The 24121-nt window shown below is 40.6% G+C and overlaps 1 protein-coding gene across 1 annotated transcript; it reads left to right on the forward strand.

Annotated features, from left to right (window-relative positions):
• Window positions 1-789: 789 nt before the first annotated feature.
• Window positions 790-24121, forward strand: GALNT8 (polypeptide N-acetylgalactosaminyltransferase 8). Its single transcript, XM_075111403.1, has 11 exons — window positions 790-1182; window positions 3443-3731; window positions 6480-6646; window positions 7704-7887; window positions 9800-9997; window positions 12896-13010; window positions 15911-16096; window positions 17677-17814; window positions 18646-18741; window positions 19325-19492; window positions 21295-24121. The coding sequence occupies exons 1-11, from the start codon at window positions 987-989 to the stop codon at window positions 21463-21465; spliced, it is 1908 nt and encodes a 635-aa protein (XP_074967504.1). The 5' UTR covers window positions 790-986; the 3' UTR covers window positions 21466-24121.

Raw genomic sequence — 24121 nt, forward strand, 5'->3', positions numbered from 1 at the left:
ACACTACTGATGTGAATTTGAACTGACATTTACAGCAATATGTACCTGGCATAACTCTTAGGGTTTCTGTAGCAGGGGCTGCAGGGCTGCCTTGTGGTGGAAGAGGCCATGAACTGATACACATAAGAAAGAGTGCCAGCCCTTAAGGCAGGAGACACCCAGAGGCGACTGCTGAAGGGGCTGTAGATATACCCTTGGAAGGGATGGTGGCCCATAGGGGGGACGTGCCAGGGCAGGGACAGCCGTGAGGGACTGTGGCCAGCAGATGACCTACACTGGGACAGCAATGCTGGGAAGTATGAAGAAGCTTGGTATTTCTATGGAAAGGAAAGCTGCATAAGCTAGTTATTGTTGTGAGTGCTACTTCAAATTCACAAATGTGTTCTAGGCATAATTGACAGGGTCTTCGTAGTGGTGAGCTGCAGGAATGGGCTGTGTGGGAAAGGGCTGTGAAGTGCCCTATGCCAGTCACAATTGCTTCCAGCTGGCTCAAAAATGGATAGAAAATCCATTTTAATGTTTGGGTTTTTTTTTCACATTTTTATTTCATTAAATTCACAATTCTCCAGCTGCTAATGATCAGGAAGTTTACTGCAGTTTATTCCATTGTCTTTGTGTGTACATGTGCTTTGTTGCATGACTGGCTTTCTGACATCTACCCAACAGCCCTGTACTTCATACAGCATCACTTCAGGTGCTTGCTCTGTTCACATGACTCATGACACAAGCCAGCGAGAGCCCAATGCTTTCTTTGACATTGATAACTTCTACAGATACGTATAAGCATGCAAGTGAAAACACTTGTAAGCTGTACATTATCATAGCTGTTCTATGACTCATTAGACTCTTAATTACTTAATCTGAGCAGTCTTAGCTCTCAGTCAAGTAGAGGCAATTTGAACCAGTGCATTTGGAAAGAAGACTCAGTGTGGACCCAGAACGACAAACTCCAACCAGCAGCAGAACGCTGTTTCTTTGAACTTACCATGGCACCCTGGAAAAGACCACGTAAAGTTGCACTGTTAATGATCAACGCAGGGTTTGTGTGTTATCTGGTGCATTTACTGCAAGATCAAAGAAAAGGAAGACTTGATTCCTTGGACATTAATCCTCAATCTCTGAACCAGGAAAGTATCATTCTTCAGAGACTGGACTATTTGGACCGGAACATTCGTAACCTCTGTAAGTAAAGTGCCATGCTGCCTAACTTTTTGAGGATTAGGTATCTAGATTTCCTGAAAGACAGAATAACAGATAGCATAATAATAATAATAATAACAGATAGGGATAATGTTTGTTTGGGTTTCCCTGGACACTTTTGATTGTGGCTTTTTTTCTTGTAATCTTAAAAAAGATTTGATAGCTTCTCTACTTACACACAAACAATGAAGTCTTTCACAGTCATCATGGTGCTTTTTCACATAGTAGATAGTTTCTGACCCTGAACTCTTTTAGAAGTGTTAAGCAATTTTAAGGTGGTTGTTGTACCAGCATACTCATCTCAGGTGGTTATTATTCCTGTTGTTATTTTGTTCACCATAAGAAGCTATTTTTGAGAGAAACTGGAAAGGCCCCATACTCTCAGCCTCTGCCTCTGCTGTGTGGGTGAGCAACAAGGAGAACCGTGACTCACTGAATCCTTTTCCTTCCTGTACCTTAAGAATAGACAAAACAGAGGTGCTGTGGGGAAAAAGTGATGAACTCTGCATCACCTGCTCGACTGGGCTGTGTTCCCAAGCAGCATTAGCTGAATTCTGCTGGCAGAACTTTTTCTCATCCCACGACAGTGCAAGGCCAACAGCATCCCATCAGGAGAGCTTGTATATAAGCAATATGAATTTAGAAAGGGCCTTTTCTTTCTCACAGCAGCATTTGCGAATTTTGACCTTGTTTTCAGGTATCTGTCATAGGTTAGACTGTTGGGAAGTGGGCACAATAGAGCCTTCTGAATCAGGGCTGAAGAATCCACCTGGAAAATGGAACAGATAGACCAGATAGGCTGTTAAGTCTCCATCCTTGGAGATATTAAAATCCTGACTGGACAATGTCCTGGACACCATGAGAAGACTCTTCCTCTGTCGTGGTTAGTCCCTCTCATAAGATATTCATATGCATTAGTAAGTCCCCCCCGCCCCCAAGCCTTCTTAGGCTTTCTCAGCCTCTCATGCCTAACAGATGCTCCAGTCTTATAATTATCTTAGTGTCTCTTTGTAGGACTTACTCCAGTATGTCTTTGTCTTGTAGCTCAGTGATAGCTACACAAGCTGAGTGTAGCTTGAGTGTGCTGAGTAGAGGGGAAGGATCACCTCCCTCGGCCTGTGGGCAATGCTCTGACTATTGCAGCCCAGGGTGGCCTTCTTTGCCACAAGGGCACACTGTTGGCTCATGTTCAACTTGGTGTCCACCAGGGTCCTTTCCTGCAAAGCTGCTTTTCAGCCAGTGCTGGTCCATGGGGTTGTTCCTCCACAGGTGCAGGACTTTGCATCTGCCTATGCTGAACTTCATGAGGTTCCTGTTGGCCTATTTCTCCATCCTCATCAGGTCCCTCTGAATGGCAGCAGGAGTCACTCCTCAGAGTTTGGTATCATACACAGACTCGATGAGGGTGTACTCTGCCTCGTTTTCAAAATCATTAATAGCCTTTAATGATTAAAACAGTATTGGAACCAGTATTGACCCTTGGGGTACACCACTACTGACTGGCCTCCTTCTGGACTTTGTGCCACTGATCACAACCATCTGGGACTTATCTGATCTAGTGCGTAATTCCTCAGCTTGTGCATGAAAGGCAGGGTCAGAAGCCTTACTTAAGTTTAAACAACATCCTCTCCTCTCCCCTCATTCACCAAGACAGTAATTAAATTGTAATGTAACTCATGGGTTTTTGTGTACCTTTTCATATGGCACAGTGCAATATTGTAAACTTAAATAGACCTTGAAAGATTAGGGTTCACCCTGTTCAACTCTTTCTAAGCAGGCTGTCAAAAGATTCCAGTAAGCTTATTGAGAAAAGGGCTCATTTATTGCATTAACCTTCAATATCAATATGGTATCAACAACCTGACTTAGATGGGAATCCTGCTATGGATCCTTGATACATTAATGTAACTGAAGCATAACATCATAGAAATTATTTAGGCCCAATTTAATAATTTGTGTGTTGCCTCTACTCCCAGACTTCTCCACTGATGCCAGTGCAGTGTTTCTTGCTCTACACTTTTGCAACTGAGGGCAGAATCTGATGCAGAGTATTGTGAAATATGATGTTTAAAAACTGTTCTCATGTAGGAGCGTCTGACGCTTTTCTCATGTGAATATCAGCTTAGCTGTAACTTCATGCACCTCTTGACCTGCAGTGCTATAAGGAGAATTTGGCTCAGTTATGATGACAGAGAGTGTTCTCAATTGCTGTTATAATCAATCCTTTTTTATTTTCAATCAGCAAAATCAGTGGAAGCGTTCCATGAAAATATTAACCAAATAGAACATGATCTGAAGCTGCAAGATAAGTCCAAGACTGAAGTACACAAAGCGGATAATGCTAAGGAGGAAAAGAAGATTGTACACCGTTTGCTGTACCCAGAGTCAGCTTTGTTCAAACGCTGGGGTGCAGATTTAAGGGAAGACGAGCAAACTGTTGCACAGAATCTGTTCTTAAGTTACGGGTATAATGTTTATCTCAGTGATCGTCTACCTCTGGATCGACCTATCAGAGACACCAGATCTCCCAGGTGCAGTATAAGCCCTCTCTACATTCACAAGGAGACATGAAATTAAAGGCAGTGTGTTCCACATTTCATTGGACTAAATTAAAATAATCTGGTAACAGATCTCAATTTGTGCTCTGTTCAGGTTTTTTTTTTATATTTTTCTTCCAAATCTTGCTCAGACTTGTGATACTCCAAAGACTGTGAAAAGAAGTCACAGCATAGAGAAGACACTTAAGAAAAAGAATATAATGTTATCATTGTAATTGCTAACCATACTATTCAGAAGATATAAAACCTTCTGGTCTGTTTACATTCTATTTAATCCCCAAAGCCCAGGACATCCGAAGCATGCTTTCTCGTGTCTCTTATGTTGTCTTTTGTAAGCCTCTTATATGCTTAGATATTCAAAGTGGTGTTTTTTAACTCCCCCCCACCCTCCTTTGGAAAACCCCCAAAATATAATCAATGAAGAAATATCCCCCTACATTGTAAAATTCTGTCCTTTTTAACATAATGCTTGTTTTTCTTAGCTATGTTGCAGATTGTAGTGGGGAATACCTATACTGCTTATTAAAAGATGATTAGATATCAAACAAAAGAGGTGGCTAGAACTGATTCTTGGCCAGTGAGTCCCATGAAGGGTGGGGGGAGACTCAGCACTTGAGCTGTGTCCCTGGCACTCTTACCTTTAGTATTGTAGGTGTAGCCATAATGGACTAGTGACCTTGTGAGTTTCTTTATAGTCTTATTTTTCTTTTCCTGTTTCCTTCTCAAGTTGTCAAAGACTCTGAAGGTTAATTACATGAAAAAAAAATTTTGATAAGCATCTAAAGGATTAAGCTGTAGGTAAGCAGTCCATTTCATAAAAGGAGCTTAAGGAATATTTTCCAGGAATTAGCTGGTTCTTGAAGCCAATTCAACTATAGGAGCTGGCTTAAATAGCCATTAAAATCCTCATTAGGAAAAAGTATCTGTTAAAAAAGTGAACACATTTTTTTCTGTAAAATATGGTAAGGTACACAATTTATGGCAAAAGATGATAGTAAGCTTTACAGGAATTAACTGATGTAAATGTGGAAGAATGTCATAGATATAGTGTAAGCCTACACATTTGTACCTATAGTCACTTGTACTAAATCTGGTGGATTGTTTCAGAAAAGGTTGTGGGGGGCAGAGTAGATTGCAAACTGAGTGTGAATTAACACTGTCATACTTGGGAAAGGGGGAGTTGTCTTACCAGCATCCCTCTGGAAGATATAAAGAGCAGGTTATGCAACTGCGTCCTCATCATACAGCTTGGATGGAGCTGGTTCCATCTAGGGCAGACAGTAATACATTGCCCTCGGCTGTGGGTGTCCTCTGGGTCTTGGCTCAAGCCTTAACTCTGGCATATAATGACAGTTTGCTTGCATTTCCCAGTTCATAGTGTCTGAAGTAGTTTGAGGGCTTCTAGAGTGAGTTTCAGGGGGCTTTCTGTGCAGCATGTCTTGGGGTGCTCAGGCAGAGGGTGTAGAATTGTGTGAGGGCATAAAGTGGTGAGCCAGACACAGATGCTTCTGAGGCAGCCCTAAGCTGAATGATCCCCACTCCTCTGGGGGATCATTTTAGTGAGGCCTGTTGGCAGCAGCCACTGCAGAGGTGGTCGGAGCAAGTGCATGATTAGTCTGTGTGGTCCCAAAGAATGGCTGCAGTGCTTGGTGCTCTTCTGCTTCACTATGAAGATGTATTTGCAGAGACCACCTTTTGCAGATACCTACTCGGGCACTTGTGCTAATGGATAATAAAGCTAACAGAGAAATTCCAACAAAAATGCAATCCATTCATGCAAAATTACTGCTGTAGAGGTCTATCTGGAGCATGAGCCTGGGTCTCAGAGAGCTGCATTACGCAGCCACACAACTCATGCAGTCTAAGTATTGCTTTCACAAGCATGTTTCTAAGGGGAGGGAATGATCAGCCTGACAATCCACCTACGATCTCTTGTCTGCTCTAGAGGGAGTTTGTGCTTAGCACTATGAAGGAGACCCAGTCCTCACCATCTGCCCAGTGGCCAGGATGCTAATTAGCAGAGCTAACAAATATCCTAAATATATACTTTAAAAAAAAAATTTAAAAAATCTTTTGACGGTAAGCAGGAAGTCCAGAGGTATTCAAGCTACCATAGAAGTAGTTTGTTTCAGTACTGGAAACAATTTATTCTGGGGTTGGATGGAGTTCTACAAGGTCTGGTTTACTCTGTAAGAAGTATTTTTGAAGCTCTTTGAAGAATTTCTAATGACATCCCTTGTCCAAGGGAATCCTTCTCTCATGTTAGTTAAGTATAGCTAGACCTACCTTGTTCTTCATTGCACATACAAAGGGATTATTGCCTAAATTGCTTTTGTCTGCTGTTGGGTTTGGCTATTGTCATCTCTTTCTGTAAATGCAAAAAGCCAAATTTCACTCACATGTCCACTGCCTTGCAAGCTAGTCACCCCTGTCTGAGTCAACTGTATGCTTTAGTTTCAATATTTTTAAAACATTTTGGATTAAGAAATAGTAATTGGTCTTTCTTATTGTCTTAACAGAAATTTCAACTTTACCCAAATGGTTTATATGCAACTCAAATGGATAACGAAACTTGGATTTGGGAATTCCTTTTTTTTTGGCTCTTACGCTGATTTTCACTGTATGTTTTAAGCCCAACATCATAATTTGGCCTTCTTACAGCTGCCTCGTTCTTTGACTTTCTTTAGAAACTGTGCTAAAGTTGTTCTTTTTCTATTACAGCTGTAAAATGAAAACATATCCGAAAGACCTTCCAACAATCAGTGTTGTACTTATATTTATGAATGAAGCACTGTCAATCATCTTACGTGCAATTACTAGTATAATTAACCGAACACCTTCTCGTTTATTGAAAGAAATCATCCTGGTAGATGATTACAGTTCAGATGGTAAGTGACCCAGGGAAGGCAGGAGTTCTGCTAATTTATGCTGCTATTATGTTAAATGACTGTTGGTGGCCTTTTGGGTGCACACAGAGTAGACTTCTCAAAATTAAGAAGTAAATTGAGTACAGAAACAAAACCCAAACACCTTAATAGCCTGAAAAAAGGGCAGCTAATAAGGAATAGGATGATACTTTGCAAATATTTGACAAGGTTAAGAACTGAAGTGGGAGAGTATTTATTATCACTGGCTCATCAGGCACAGTACCAAAGTAACAGTATGCTAAGAAAACTGCCTCTATAAGTATCTGAAGTAACTCCTTGAAGAGAGGTGTCTTGGAGTCTGGAAGATACTCCTAGGGGAAGGAGTGGGTGCATCATTGCTCTTAAAATTCAGCTGAACAAAGCATTGTAAAATCATCTGTAAGACAGAGTCATGTCCCTGATCTTAAAGGTGCTCTTTGTTTTTTTCCTTGCCTGATGAGATGTGTTTGGTTTCTCATTTTTCTAAGGCTTTGTAGCTGCTAGAAAAAGATGTCAGTTTGGGCGGAGCAGGAGTTTAAATTAATTTCCAAAACAACATGAAGAGGTCCCAAATTTCTATTCCTTTTCCCTGACACTATTTTCTTCTTTGGTGAGGGAGTTGACATGCTACAGCTCTTATAGGAGCATTTCATGTTTTCAGGGGTTGTTTATTTTCTCTTTTCCTTTCCACATGGTAGAGGATACAGACAAAAGTTACCTAATTGATTGCTGTTGTGGCATACATCTAAAGTTTCTACATACTGATGTATTTGTGTAAAATTTAGAAGCCATAAAATATCACTATATGTAAATGAAATTTAGGTACTTAATTGAACTCCTGGAATGGAAGCTGGTTTTAAAAATAAGCTTCTTGAATTCATAGGTACCTGAATAATTCCACCTGTTCTATTGCAAAGAATACATCAGTTTTCAGTCCAGAACTGGCTGAAGCTAGAAAGCCATTACCTACAGAATCTTTCCCATGTCTTAATATTGATTAATTTTTTTATTATTATTAAAATGTGGGGGCTGGTTTTAGATGATCTGAAAGGACCTTTGGAAACACACGTCAAAAATTACAATGCAAAGCATCCTGGACTGCTGAAGATCATCAGACATCAGAAAAGACAAGGACTAACACAAGCCCGGATTTCTGGCTGGGAGGCATCAACTGCAGATGTTGTTGCAATTTTGGATGCCCATATTGAAGTGAACGTGGCATGGTAAGACTATGAACACTGCGGGTATTTCTGAAGCGGGGAGAGATAGGTGGACAAGGAGTATAACTGTGTATTTGGGACAGGCACCTTATATATGGTTCTCCTTTCTGGCATGCCACATGTTAATTAACTACCACGAAGTCATTTATTTCTGAGCGGAAAAGGGATACAATTGTTTGAAATAAATAGTAAAGCAGACAGGTAACAGGGTAAGCTGTTTAGTGAAAAGGAAGAGAGAAATGCCAACCTTCTCTGTATATTTATTAAATTTATAGGAAAAGTGAGATAAGTCTGATGCAGGTTATTTAGTTTCACTGCCAGCAGCTTTGGCCCTTTATAAGTATATTAGACAGACATAATACCCAATGACTTTAAATAGGTTTGTTTCTTATTCCAACTGTGGCTAATGTCTATTTGATATTTCCTGTAAGTTTGATAGTGCATCATAGCTCTGTACAATTAATTTTGTCTCTTTTTGCAAAAAAAGTGGCTGATGATGGATATTGATATTCTTTTATGTAGTGATGTCTACAGTACTGTTTTATGTGAAATCGCTTTACATTCTCTCCCCACTAGGTTATTGAATTCACTGGCTGACTATTGTCCATGCTGTCTCACTTTCTGGGAGCAAGGTTCTCCCAGGCCTTCTCAGGCCAAATTGGCTCTGTGTAGTCCAGCTATCTCTTTCTCTCTCTACAATACACTAACTGTCACTCCCTAGCTGTTACAGTCTTAAAGGTAATGCTGAAGTCCTTTAGTCATGGCTTTCAGAACTCATTGGGGTAGGTTGGGCTGTCAAGAATATGTAGGAAGAGATAAGGTCAGTTCTTTTAGGCCTAACAACAATTGGGGTCCAGCAAAAAGACTTTTTCTGTCAGAGCGCAATGCTCTCTGACCAGGTTCTTTCAGATATTCCACATGAGGAGGGTTTAATATTTTAATTCTACATTTATTTATTTGAAGTTAGACGGGATTTTGGTTTAGAAAAGTGATACAGCAATATACTGAAATCACAGCAGAAGCACAATATAGCTATTGCCATATACAGCTGAATCACAATACCAATGAGATTCACATTACTGCTCTCTGTATGCTCACCGTCAAGATGCTGGGCATTCCTAATTGCTGGGAAGGAATATGTGGGTTGAAGCCCACTCAAGCACGTTGCTCTCTTCAAAGTTCGTTCTTCTGGGTGTTCAGTTTTTATATTCTATGTTGGGCTGAGCCACATATACACTTCCCCCATGTTGGTTTGTCTGGATCAGGAAGATAATACTTTCTATTGATTGTTTTAGGAAGCCATGTACATAACCAGTTGACCCACTCAACTGATATTGCTGTTTGTCTGCAACAAAGGCCACCTTCCAGTCCCCTTGGTGTTGGGCTAAATTCAGCTTCCTTTATGATAGCTGTGGTCACTCCCTACATTCTTTGAGCTTTATGAACACATCATCCTTGCCTATGTTCTCTGAGTCTTCTTCCATTGTAGGGATTCATTGGTCAGTCACAGCCTTTCCCTCGTACAGCAGCTGTGCCTTCAAGGCACAAGAGAAAGATGGTGAATGATCAACCTCAGGGCATACAGCACCCCTCCGGGTCTCCTTCCTTTCCCTTTCCTTCTTGTCCCTTCAGGCAGATAGTGAAGGCTTTCTAGAGCCTGTGAGAAGCAGACCTAGGTAGCAAGTTAAGCGTGGAACTTAAGGTTAGTTTGATTAGTGACAGTCAAAATGCAGAAGCAGCCTATTAGGAAGGGAGAATTACTAGCTCTGCAAGAGGCACATAACTTTTTGTAAAGGCCAAAGTCAATGACTTAAATAAAGTAGCTAACCCAGTTTTAGAAAGAGGTGGTAAAGTTGAGTACTGTTCCTTAGATTTCCACTTTTTCAAGCTGAATAGACTCTGTTAATTTTGTTAGGTCTGAACCTATTTTGTCTCGACTAAAAGAAGATCGCACTGTTATAATATCACCGGTATTTGACAATATTCGTTTTGATGACTTCGAGCTTCTTCAGCATTCAGTGGCTGCAGATGGATTTGACTGGGCACTCTGGTGCCTTTATGAATCTTTACCAGCTGAATGGTACGCTCTGAAAGATGAAACAGCTCCAGTCCAGTAAGTATGAACAGCATTTGAGATTGAGCCAAGATACATAATATCCAACATAGAGCTAGCATGGGGAAGAAGCGGTTTCATAGGTGGTGGAATAGATACCTACAAAGTACATTATATTAGATAGTTGGTTTGTAATTGTGGGTTTTTAGCAGCCCTGAAAATCTCAGTACACCAGTTGCAAGGTAGTATTACAGAATCCACCCTGTGCTGATGCTGCTGTCAGATTTTCAGGCCACCCCCAAGTCATTGATTTTTCTATCTTATGTTCCTTAGCTAGGAGCATGGTAGCAATATTTATCGACTGTACAAGATGAACTGTGGTCCCTCTCCATGCTTGCCCAACAATATGGAGTGCATCTCACAACTTTGCTGGACAATTACATGTCTGAGCTGCGAGGACTCACATGGATTCCAGTTATAAAGTTCTTACTTTGGAGATGTTGGAAGGACATATAGTTACAGTGGTCTTGGGCAGCCCTTTTCAACCCTTATCACTTGTATATCACATAAAAGCAAGAAAAAGCCATGAACAAAATTCATACAGTTGTTATACATAAAGTGACCCCTTACTGCTAGGCTTACAATATTTGCTTCTATTCCCTATACCTTCCTTAACTGCTGAGATTAGTTTATGTATTCAACACAAGATGGTTGCTGGTACTATGATACCAGCAGCCATTCTGTGCTGAATATATATACCCATTCATTTCCATGTTCTACATGGATGTCAGGTGTTGTTGACTGTCCCTTAGCAATAAACAACCATCTATCAAATAATATTAAAAAAAGCTAACAAGAGATAACAGACAGTCATCAGGGTTTTCTAGTCCTGTCTTATTTTATTGGGTTTACACAGCAAGGTTTTGGTAATGGGGGAGGCTGCAGGGGTGACTTCTGTAAGAAAAGGTGAGGGGCTGCCCTCATGTTGGACACAGCCGGTTCCAGCTGACTTCAAAATGGACATGGTGCTGGCAGAAGCAGCAATGCTGGTGGTGCCTCTGGAATAACATATTTAAGATGTGGCAAAAAAATGCTGTGCAGCAGCTGTGAGTGAGAGGACTGAGGAAGAAATATGAGAGAAACAGCCCTGCAGACACTGAGGTCAGTGGAGGAGGGGGAGGAGGTTCTCCAGGCACCAGAGCAGAATTTCTCCTGAAGCCCATGAAGAAAACTATGGCGAAGCAGGCTGATTTCCTGCAGCATGTGGAGGACCATGCCAGCCAGATATCCACATGGCAGTCTGTGGAAGACCACACCAGAGCATCTACCTACATGGCAGCCCATGGAAGACCACTCTGGAGCCAATATCCACACAGAAGCCCGTGGAGGACCCCACACCAGAGCAGGCAGATATGGCCTGAGGGAAGATAAAACCTGTGGAGAGCCTGCATTGGAGCAGGCTCCTGGCAGGAACTGCAGCTCATGGAGAAATGCTCTGGCAAGAACTGCAGTCTGTGTGGGACCCACACTGAAAGAGTATTCTCCTGAAAACTGTACCCTGTGGAAAAAGACTCATTCTGGAGCAGTTCTTGAAGAACCACAGCCCATGGTCCACACTTGTTTTGGAGCAGCTCATGAAGGACTGTATTCCATGGGGGGACCCCGTGCTGGAGCAGGGGAAAAGTGTGAGAAGGAAAAAGTGGCAGAGACGAAATGTTATGAACTTACTAGAACCCCCACTTTCCAACCCTATGCCCTGCTTGGGGCAGGGGGAGGCAGTAGAAGAGTCAGGGGTGAAGCTGAATCTGGAAGGAAAGGGAAATGGAGGGAAGGTGGTTTAGTTTTGATTTTGTCTCTCTCACGAGCCTCCTTTATTTTTAATTGCCAATAAATTACATTAGTATTCCCCAAGGTGAGTCTGTTTTGCTGGTGATGGTAACTGGTGAACGACCTCCCTATCCCTTATCTCGACCCATGATCTTTTTCATCTTACTATCTTCCCTTGTCTTGCCAAGAAAGGGGAATGAGAGAGCAGCTTCATGGGCATGTGGTGGCAGCCAGCCAAGGTTAATCCACCATTCTTATCTATATAAAAGGGCTTTAAAATATACTGTGTAGATCCTGAAGAGGAAAGGCACCATGAAAACATTTGAAAATAATGTCCTGTGTTTGTCAGATGAGATGGCAGATTTCTTCATTAGTATACTACTATACCTGGTAGTCAAGCATTGGATATAGGGCTGCACAGATACCTAGATAAAGAACTATGGGCAATATTGGCACCTGTATGTTTTAAAATCATTATATAGTGAGCATTAATGGTTTGGGCAGGAGAATGGAATGAAGGCAAGCCAAATGTATGTTAAAGAATAGTTCATGGTGAGGTGTCCACAATTCTTAGACCAGAGAAAATAGAAGGTTTGATCATAGAGAATGGAGATATCAAAAGAAGACCAAATCCCCTTTCAGTCCCCTTTCCCCTACCTATAGGATGGATTAATCTACAGTGGAATTGGTCCTACCAGACAACCACCTCAGCTCTTTTTCAAAAGCTCAATTGAAAGTGATTCCACAATCCCCCTTGGCAACGGGCTTCAGTGTTTAAGTTTCCTTAATGTTAGGTAAAGTTTCACAATGTCCAACCTAATTCTTCCTTGTTGCAGTTTAATCTGATTTCTTTCTTCTTGTTTTAAATATGTGAAAATTACTGTTACAGCTTCTCTCAAAACAGATCTAATTCTTTAAAAAATACTAGATCATGCTTTTTAGACTATTGATGAAGTTTATTTGGTGTCTTCTGGATTCTTTAATGTTGATCCACATGTTCTGAATTAAATCTATTACACTGTCTTGGATACAACTGGAATCCTTCTGGAAGTTCAAGATGTGATTGATGGCTAACTGACATTGTTTCCATCATCATTGCTTCTTCCTAATTTTACTTGTTTGGTTCTCCAGGAGCCCGTCTATAATGGGGATTCTTGCCGCAGATAGGAAATTTCTGGGTGAGATTGGTGTACTGGATGGTGGAATGCACATATATGGAGGAGAAAATGTGGAACTTGGCCTGAGGGTAAGCCTATTTTTTCATCTTTCTCTGAAAGAGAGTGAAAATTAGTATGTGATTTTTTTTGAAAGCACTCAGGCTGATGGTTATTGTCCAAAGCATGGGTTAGTATGTCAGAGAAATTCTGATTTATTTTGGGTACCAAAGGGAAGTGACAGATTTCCAAAAGTGTTTAAGGCTCATCAGCAGGCTTTTGTTGATACTTTTTAAGAAGTTTGACTTCTGACACAAAAACCTATTTCAGTGAGGAAATTTTGAGTCTTGCAAGATGAGGTTCTCTGCAGAAATTTAAGGTATATGTCTCTTGGGTCAGCAGAAGAATAAGATCAAGTTAAATGAAGTTATGTATTAGGAAAAATAAAAACAGCAAAAACAAAACCAGAAAGAGGTCTGTCTGCCCTAGAAAGTGATATATTCTTCAACTTTGGACGTCTTCAAATCAAGAATGGAGGACTCCCCCCCCCAGTTGTTTTATCTGGAGTGTCTTCCCTTATTAGGGAACATGAGAGAGCACTAAAAATTCTAATGCTGGGTATATTTTTTTAAAAGTAATTGTGGTTGGAGATATTCTAGAAGACCTGAGAAGAAAAAAAATGCATGCAGTGCTTATCTCTATAAAGAAGAGAAAGGATGATAGGACATGAGAATTTTAAACCTGTTAGCAAGACTTAAATGTCTAGGAAAAAAGGGTTTCATTATTCTCTTTCTCTGTAGATATGAAAACTAGGGGTCTTTGAAAGAAATTGGTAACATATTTCAAAAAGAACATGAGGAGGAGGTACTTCATTCTTCCAGTAGCGGACCAGACCAACAGAACAGGAGCAGAGCTCCTTCCAAAGAGTATCATGGGTCTTAAAAACTTGCAGCCATTTGTGGGGAGACTGAACAGTTACAGAATAAAAACCTACTCAGAGTTAGTAAACAAAAGTGAATCCCAGGAATATGAAGAAAGTCCACTGACCTGAAAATGACTGGGGGCTGTGAGAGGTAACATATGTACTTGCCTTGTTTTTAACCTTCCCAGGAATAAGTTTGCAGTCATTGCAGGATATAGAATATTAGGCTAGATGGACCATTGATCCAGTATGGGCATTTTCTTATGTTCCTACAGCATATGATTTTTGTTCTCATATCTATTAGTAACCACATAAAAGATAGTACAGACAATATACATTTGTCTGAACAAATCATGTCAATCTAGGTGGTTGGTTTTTTTTTCTATAATAGGGTAGCATGCTTTGTGCACAGCAGCAATTAGGAGAAACGAGAGGAATAAACAGCTACAGAGGTGCAGGTTGGGGATCATCCAGCTAGAAAAGAATTGGGAGTAACAAACTTTGTATGGGTCAAGATGGCCATGCAGCTGGATGGGAAAGGATGGCATTGATGATCCTTCTCTTCTACTGCTAAGTTATCTTCTGGAGTTGTGTTTTTATGTTCTGGGACTATACATCAGGAAAGATGTGGAGCAACTGAAGACTCTGAAGGAAAGGAAAGAGAATAAATAGAGTTCCTGCAATATGTGACATAACAGCAGAGATAGACCTAAATGAGGGTTTTTTTTGATTTATAGAAGAGATGATCAAGAGAGGATATAGCAGCAGTCTTCCAAACATGCTAAGTCCTGTGTTAAACAAAGCCCCTGCATGTGAGGTACCACACTGAGCCATGTGGGTATACTAACTTGGCTTGATACTATATTGGAGATGTTGACACATTTCTCCATTACTCATGGTGGACATGGCCAAAGACTCCATGCTTCAGATTCTATCTGTGAGATTGAAATGTCACATGTCATCACCTCATATCATGTGAGGCAGTTTGTGAATTAATATTTTAGTTCTGTTGCTTGAAAGTACACTTACACCTTATCCTTTATCACCCTGCACCATTCACAGTGGAAGCAATGTATGTCTGTAATCATTTACACAAACGCTGGAGGTGAGAACAATGTAGTATCAGTTCAGTTAAAGCACAAAGCTGATACAAAAATTGACTATAAATAGAATTAAAGGTCTCTGTTTATTTTTATCCTGAGAGTTTCTTGTGTCAAATATGGTTGGTTATCAAGAAAGCAGCCTCTTACGTTTTAAGCAAGCAGCCGATTTAGCCAGCTACCAGGCCTGGAAAATTTAATGTGAAGATGTGAAGGAAGTTTATAGCACACAGTGGAGCATTGTGTGGTGATCCCTAAATTAGTACAATAAATCTGCATTGTGCAATGCCATGTGGACTTGCCATCTTGAGTTCAGTTCTGCGAAATTCCTTGTATTTTGAAGAGCTTCCACACTTACGCTGGCTCACGTATAGACAGGTTAGGTGTGTTTGTTCTGAACCTTTGGTACTTTGAAGCATTGTTTGTGGCCTGCTTAGCTATCTCTTTTAATTCTATGTAGATATTTTCTAGGAATCCACTGGATTTTTGCTTTCTCTTGAATTCGCCCTAGTGTGTAAGATTTTATAAGACCAGTTCTGCTCTTTGCATGTCCTGGGCAATGCCTGAAGGATTCAGGCCCATAACCACCACAGTATTTAGCGGTCTATCTCCTAGTGAGATCAGTTGGAGGTATGTACCAGTTGCATTAGCGCATCTATGCCAATTGATCTGAGTGCCTTGTCACAAGAAACTGGTGAGTAGGTTTTTTTATGGTAATGGCAAAGAAAATTAGAAAGAACATGCCTGCACTCTCCTGGACCTGTGATCGGGCTACACGCAGTAGAAGTGAAAGGTATTGAAAAAATCTTTTTATTCACTCAAGCCAGGAAATAGAGCTTTGAATGTTGAGGGCCTGACAGTTTATCTGGTGAAGGAGTTGGGGGAGCAGAAATGGGAGCACTCTAACTAAAAGTGCAAAGGGTTTGAATAAATGGGCAACTTTACCTCAAATTCTTTTTTCTTCACCTAGGCCTGGCAGTGTGGAGGTAAAGTAGAAGTGCTGCCCTGTTCAAGAATCGCTCATTTGGAAAGAGCTCACAAGCCTTACTTGCCAGACTTGAGCATTGCCGTAAAACGCAACGCCTTGCGGGTAGCTGAAGTGTGGATGGATGACTACAAGTACATGGTCTACTTTGCATGGAATCTTCCAATTGAGGTAGCATTGTTTCTCTGTGTTTCAAAATGGAATCCAAAGTCTAAAAGTGGTCAACTAAGAGCACGTGGTCACACAAAAAGAGGCATAGTGTAGTTATAAGAGTCACTGTGAAAAACAAATTAATATTGATACGTTACTTATTATTGATATGATGGCATCCAAAAGCCATGATTGTAGACATGTTCTTCTTAGGCTCAGACCAAGAACTGATGCCTAGCTCAAAGAATATAAAATGAAATTGTTTAACATGTGATTTTAAATTTTAGGGTAGGGAATATTTGACCTGGAATATTCATAATTTTGCACAAAAAAAAGCAGGTCTCTAGTGATCTGGGTGTCCCTGAATATCTTTTACATAAGCAAAATTGAACTTTAAATAGAAAATCCAATTACTCTTCTACTCATACCCAAAGGCTTTTATTAAAAGAGCTCTCCTCTCTGCAGCCCAAAGTTCCACTTTTGTTTTCCTGGAAGAAAAAGGGGATAGTTGTATTGCTATACATCTAGGATGCTATACATCCTAGGAAGGATGAAAAACGGTAATACCAGGAAATTAGGAACTTTCCTTCGATGATAGTAATCTAAGTCCTTTAAATTACAGGGTTTTTTTCTCTTTTCTATTAACTTTAGTACTTCTGAATATGTTTTTAACTTTCCTCCAGCACAAACTGTTGAAGATACTGGAAGTGTCAAGACCAGGTCTTCTGAGTACTGATAACTTCCATTAATAAAAAAAACCAACTCTATGAGTCTTCCCAGGCTGCACTTCAGTGGATTTATGAATCTTTAACAAAGGAAGAGCAGCCTCCCAACTCCTTGTGTTCTCTTGAATAGGTATTAAAGAAACAGATTAAAATGTATAGTGATATAGCATAAATTAAAACTTTAGAAGAATCCACTTTTCTTCCCTGTTATTAACTTTTAATGTAAATATTTGAGAACACATATTTGGTAGAAACACAAGTATCGGTTTTAGCACTGAATAAACTTGCATAAAACTTGTTCATCTTTAATGACCCCCCTTTTCTGGGATGTACCAGTCTATGTGAAATTCCTAAACTAACTTATTCAGATCACAGACTGCTTTTTACAGAACTGATTAAAGACAGGGTGTAAGATCCTGTAAGCTCTGTCAAACTTTCCTGCTGGAGCTGTTCCACTTTGCAGAAGAAGTTACATAGTCTTAGAAACAGTAGTCTGAATCTTGACTGCTCCCTTATGAGATGAGCACCACAGTCAAATGACTACTGATAAACTAAGGTGGTTAACAAGCTCTGTCTCATTTTTCACTTTGAGCTAGATTTTTTTTCTTAGTATGAAAACTACTTCCTAGCCGTATCTAACTTTGGTATTCTTTATATTTATGAAGTCATAACATGTTAGTTTTTCAGTAGTTTATTGATGTCTCTAGGCAAACATGTTCTGAAAATCTGAAGTTTAAAAAATGTACATTTTTAAAAAATTAACTTTTGAATATATTTTTAATGTTATAAACAGACAATATGGATAAATAATTCTGTATTTTTCCTAGTTTCTCAGACCACCTTAATGCTCTGAAATTAAATATGTTGTTCTTGCAGAACCCTGGAATAGAATTTGGAGATGTTTCTTCCAGAAAAGAGCTAAGGAAACAATTGAAGTGTAAAGGCTTTGACTGGTATATAAAAAACATTTACCCTAATTTAATATTTCTTCCCAACATTGTTGGCTATGGAACAGTAAGTATTGAGTCTGTTTATTTGAAATATGGAACAACTAATTAGCTCTACCGTTATGAAGAATTGTTGTGAACACCCTTTTGCTGATTATGATATATTTTTCTAGAAACCTTAAAAAGACTTCTACATGTCTTTCTATGCACTGAAGCTTTCTAAAGTCTTTTTCATATTAGTTGTCAGTCTAGAATTTCTAAACTGTGATTATTGTGTATGTACTGATGGGAGCACAACAGTAGTTTGGAAAAGTGCTTAACATGCAATTTTTTACTGCATACAAAACTCATTTATTGACCAACAAGAATAGATCAATATCTCTTGTAAAGGACTCAATTTTTCCATGGAATATATGGATTTTTTTTCTGCAGGGGTTAGCAGGGTGATTTGGAAAGCATGCAGATGTGAATCAAGATAGCGTGTAATACATTGGAAGTCAGGCCACAGTTTGCGAAAGAGAGAAATAATCATCCAGGCTGCAGTGGCTTCTTAATAGGCATTTTCTAGACCCAAGCTTGCATACCTTGCTGGAGCTGGGCAGTGGTACTCACCTGTTTGGAGCTGCCTGGTGACTTCTGACATAGTGCTGCATGGCACAATGTCAATGAGTCTTTGAAGGACCTTAGATTTGCTTTTGATTTTTGCTGTGATGAATCATTTCTGCAAAGGTAATCTGAGATTTCTTTTCTAAACCCATACTGTATCTTCCAATTTAGCATTCAATGCAGAGCTCTGAATAAATTAGCCTTGCTCTCCGGACAGTGTCTAAAATTAGTGGTGAGGAGTTGAAAACAAGATTGCTGTTCCTCATGGTAAATTTCATGTTTTATTCTGCAGATGAAAAACACATTGAAAGAAGACATCTGTATTGATCAGGGCCCTGTCCCTGGAAACACACCAATTATGTATCCCTGTCACGCATACTCACCACAGGTAATACAAGCAACTGATAAGATCTTCACATGTGAGCTGTTGCTAACTGGTCCTTTCAAGCCTCCACAGGGTCATGAAATAGGCACTTCAAAACTATTACCTCTGTGCTGTCTAAAGGGGAATATTAACCTTTATTTCATTAAATTCTGCTCCCCAATGCAACTGGCAGCAGAGCAGGTTCCCATGGAGAGCTAAATGCATTAAACTAAGGCTTTTGGTTTAGCCTTGCCAAAAAATTGTGAGACCTCATGTTGATACTGATTGATGTTGTTGATTAACAGAAGATCAGTGGGATGAATGGGAGAGAGGTGGAGCTCTTCCTCACACCTTGCTGCCTGTCCTCTCAGTAGGAGGGAGTCTAAGGGTTACCATTCAATTGTAAGGGTCTTGTGTTTTTTCACTGGTAAGCAGAAAGATATCTAGGGTCAAATTCATCCTGGTTTAGTTACTGAGAGATCAGTGAATGCTGGTGCTGTACAGCTGATATCTCTCAATATCAGTCTTGGAACTGTCTGCTATCATCTGCTGATGAGATTTCCCTGGTATCTTAATTCACTGACAGTGGTCTTACCTTCCCTTTCAGCATGTCTTTTATCACAGTACTGGAGAAATGTATGTAGGAGGTTTACGTGCCCGACGGAATGCAGTTGATAGATGCCTAACAGACCCTGGGAATGGGGACCTGCCAGTTTTAGAGCAGTGTGACACAGCTGTGAATAAAGGCCTGAACTTGCACTGGGATTTTAAGCAGGTAGGTGGATTTCTATATCCCCACATTTCAATAAGCTTTCCCATTATAATGAATCCTTAGACACTTTCCTTGCAAAGCAGTTTGCTTCTGAATAACATTGCATCAATTTCAAGACTTGCAGATGCCACTGCAAGACCTATGATGGAGCCGAATGACTCTTCATGGGTGTGTGATGGTAAAAACATGGGGATGGTCACACAACTGAAGCTGACTGAGTGACCAGAATTTAACTAGTTCTTCCTTGTCTGAAACATAGTCTCTTATTTGTCCTCCAACAGGGCAAGAATGCCCTGCCATTCTTGGTGGAATCAGCTGATTTAAGCCTTTTACTTAATGGTTTAAGTCTTAATTTTCATCCAGGCCACCTAAAAACATTTGCTTGCTCAGTTATCACAGTTCAGCTAACAGGCAGGTAATGTGCAAGTCCAGGTGCCTGTGTTGCTTTTGATGGTCTGGCTATATACATTGTGAACTCTCTCCCACCGTCCACCATCTGCCTTCCCAGCCTCCTCATGGGACCTGTTGGTCTTAGGGAAAAAGCAGGTTGATGTCTCATCCTGCTCAGTCTCTGGTACCATCTTCTGTACCAGTGTCTGAGCATGGAAATCGTTCTTGGAGATCAGGCTAGGTTCATCATTTCAGAGCTCAGGTCACAGCTGGTGATCAGAGCCTTCATGCTATGTTCACTTGTCTCCATTCGTGCAGGATTTATGGCAGCAGATGCTGACACGCTTAAGATCCCAAGTGATACTTTCATATTCTGTATTCAGTGCTTCTGAATACAAAATATGATAATACTACCTTAGTCAGATAATCTAAGACAGATACTGACCCTTTGCTGGGGCAGGATAAACAGGCAGCAGTGCTAATGATGGTGGGAGAGTTGGGAGAGGAAGCCATGAAACTTCTCCCATCTCAGGCAGTTCAAACCTTATTAGCTTTATGTAATTAATAATTAAATAATTTTACATGTAATGTATGGACCTGCTTACTGTATCCCTCTCCCAGTGAAAAACTAAGCAGGAGACAAATCTTGTGAGAGAGTGGCAGAGAACAGAGGAGTTGAACTGGCAAAAGACAAAGGTTTCAGTGATGTGCACCAAACAATATAGACCTACGTGGTCTGCAGAAATTCTGCTAACATGGGCTTTCTTTTATCTTAATCTGGTCTCTAATGACAATACTTTAAAAAACTTTCAGGTAAGTTTCTGGAAGATTTAGACCCACCTTAAAAGTAAACCTTCGGTTCCTTGTGTGCATTGAGCATTATCATAGTAAAACAACTGGCTGCATGAAGCAGCTGGTTGAGACTCTGTTTGTTCTGGAGCCCAACCTCTTACGAAAATCCTCATTTCCAGTGTGATGAATTGACATAATCACACTCCACCCCATTCACAATATTTGGTACTGAAATATTGACTTAGAGATAAGAGATGAATATTCTTTTACCTGTTATTAGCTCTCTTCTTTCAAAACAGGATGCAGTATTAAAATTTACTGATTTTTTGAACTGAAAAAATAAAAACCCAAACACCCCACAAAAACCAAACACCACTCCCCCTCTTCCCCAACTCCAGCAAAACAGACACAAAATAAACCTCTAAATGTATTTAATATGCCTTGGAGAGTTCCAATAAGCTGTCATGTGTCATTAGCCTGAAGAAAACGCAACATTTTTCTTTCAGGTCTGTGACCTACTAGTGTTTCTCAGACACATTTGTAGAAGCCAAGAGAACTGCTTCCTGACTGAGCACTAAATTTATAAGCCCTTTGCTTCCCTCATATTTTCTTTCCTTCTGTAGGGATCAGCTGTAATCAACAGGAGCACTAAAAGATGCCTCGAAATCACAGCAGACAATCCAGTTTCATACAGACTTGTAATGCAGACCTGCACAGGACAAAGGTGGAATATCCAACACACAGTTAAGGACTGGGGAAAGTCAAAAGACCTGGAAAAGAAGACACAGCATTGACTAGAGGATGTTTTTCCTTGAAAATTGATATGTTCATAATGCAGCACTAAAAGCAATGATTTCAAGAGTTTGTTCACATGGGATTTTACAATGTAGTAATTGCTGGAGTATGAGCTACTCTTGCAAAGGTGCAAGTTCATCTCATCACATTCTTGGGCCACCACCATCCCTGAGTTTCCTCAACAGGAGAGGGACCGTCTTTGCTCTCTTTTATTACTTCTGGAGAGAAGCAGTTAGGTCTGAGAGTGTTTCAACCTGCCTGAGTTCCTTATGTAGTCCTTTGGAAGTGCCTATCTTTGCTAATTAATGAAAGACTGATGTCAGGTCTCTAACTTTCTAACTTCCGCATTTTGGTTAGATATGAAAGTTCAGAAGAAATGAAACTAAGCCTGACTTCCTCTTGTACACAGAGTTTATCTCAGGCTGAATTGGACCATTTTTTCTTGTCTTGTGTCAAATAGATAATGCAAAACTTCTTGTCAAGATGTTCTCATGCTAGTGGGTGAAATGAAATACATCCATTCTGTCCCTATGAATTGTCTAGACATAATTCAGTTTCTCAGTGAAGTTTATTAGGTTCAGCAGTGTGCCACTCTAAGGCTGTTTTATGTTTACCTAAAAGAAGTTGGTTTGTGCTAGCCAGCTGACAGCATGGATAAAGTCCTCTTGGAAACACGGGGATTCAACTCAGTGGGTTCCACAAACTAATACAAGGCCAATGTAATAGTATATGTCTGTTGAAGAAACTGAGTAAAGTATGGCACGAATTGCTAATGGGAGGCAACTTCCAGGCAGATAATACGGGTTCTTGTAGAAATAGGATTAGGTGGAACTGGTTGTCCTACTTCTTAAAGTAACCACTCTAGGACCTATGTTTATTTTTTAAAGGGAACCTCTGTAAAATACACTCATTGAAACTATATAGAGTTTCAGCCCAAAGTAATTGTCTTACAAAATGTACAAAACATTTTATCTGAATACAAAGTGTATTCAGAGTCTGTTTGAATATAATCCAATATGTTCTGGTTTCTTCCTTTCTAATTTCTCTGTAAACTTGATGCGAACAATCTGGCCCTGATATTCAGAATTGGAATTGGAGAAGCTCTTCTTATAGGGCAGTCTTTGGTTCTTGGGGTCTGTATTTTTCTGTTCTGAAAAATGATTCTTAAAAATGTCACATTTCAGCCAGATTGAATTTAAACTACTAAAATCACCTTTTATTCCCATGTCCCAGGTCAAAGCCAAAAACACCAAAGAAAGAGGAATATGTGCCCGGTGGTTTTCTGATTCTTCAACAGTACGTCTTACCAAAGTTAAAGGATTTGTGTATTGACAAGCACAATGAAGACAGGAGAGGTTGAGGGAACTGGGGTTGTTTAGCCTGGAGAATAGGAGGCTGAGGGGAGGCCTTATGGCTCTCTACAGCTACTTGAAAGGCGGTTGTAGTGAGGTGAGTGTTGGTCTCTTCTCCCAAGTTACCAGCAAGGAAGAAGGAAACAGCTTCCAGCTGCAGCAGGGGAGGTTTAGATTGGATATTAGGAAAAATTTCTTCACAGAAAGAGTGGTCAGGAATTGGAACAGGCTGCCCAGAGAGGTGGTGGAGTTACCATCCCTGGAGGTGTTTAAAAGACATGTAGACACGGCACTTCAGGGCATGGTTTAGGAAGCATGGTAGTAGCCTGATGAAGTTTGCTGATGACACCAAGTTGAGTGGGGAAGCAGACACTCCAGAAGGGAGAGCTGCTCTGCAGGGACATCTGGATAGGCTGGAGGAGTGGGCCAGCAAGAACCTTATGAAGTTCAACAAGGAAAAGTGTAAGATCATGCACCTGGGAAAACATAATCTGGGAGTGCAGCACAGACTGGGATCCACCTGGCTGGAGAGCAGCTCTGTGGAAAGGGACCTGGGGGTCCTGGTGGACAGAAACCTCAACATGAGTGAACAGTGGGCTGCTGTACCCAAGAAGGCCAACAGGATGCTGGGTTGCATCAAAAAGGGCATCACCAGCAGAGAGAAAGGAGTCATTATCCCACTCTACTCAGCGCTTGTCAGGCCACACCTGGAGTACTGCGTACAGTTCTGGTCCCTGCTGTACAAAAAGGATGTGGACAGGCTGGAAGGGGTCCAGAGAATGGCCACCAAGACGATCAAAGGACTGGGAAGCCTGCCATATGAGGATAGGCTGAGAGAACTGGGTTTGTTCAGCCTTGAGAAAAGGAGGCTCAGAGGGGATCTCATCACCACATACCAGTACTTAAGGGGCAGCTACAAAGAAGATGGAGACTCCCTTTTTACAAGGCGTCACATGGAGAGGACAAGGGGGAATGGACACAAGTTGCTCTTGGGGAGATTCCGATTGGACACCAGAGGGAAATTTTTCACAGTGAGAACAGTCACCCATTGGAATAATCTCCTCAGGGAAGTGGTTGACTCGGCCACGTTGGACACCTTCAAGAGTCGTCTGGACAGGGTGCTGGGCCATCTTGTTTAGACTCTGCTCTTCCTAGAAAGGTTGGACTACATGATCCCTGAGGTCCCTTCCAACCTGTGATTCTGTGATTCTGTGACTCTGTGATTCTGTGTTGGGTTGATGACTGGACTTGATGATACTAGAGGTCTTTTCCAACCTTAATAAATCTATGATTATATGATTCT

Source organism: Phalacrocorax aristotelis, chromosome 1, assembly GCF_949628215.1.
Source record: "Phalacrocorax aristotelis chromosome 1, bGulAri2.1, whole genome shotgun sequence".
Classification (NCBI taxonomy): domain Eukaryota; kingdom Metazoa; phylum Chordata; class Aves; order Suliformes; family Phalacrocoracidae; genus Phalacrocorax; species Phalacrocorax aristotelis.

Bases quoted from the DNA above. Each gene is read 5' to 3' on its own strand.
- GALNT8 (XM_075111403.1), top strand. From the start codon at position 987: ATGGCACCCTGGAAAAGACCACGTAAAGTTGCACTGTTAATGATCAAC. The intron at 3,732-6,479 runs GTGCAGTATAAG...TTTCTATTACAG, and splicing joins AGAGACACCAGATCTCCCAG to CTGTAAAATGAAAACATATC. The intron at 9,998-12,895 runs GTAAGTATGAAC...TTGGTTCTCCAG, and splicing joins GATGAAACAGCTCCAGTCCA to GAGCCCGTCTATAATGGGGA.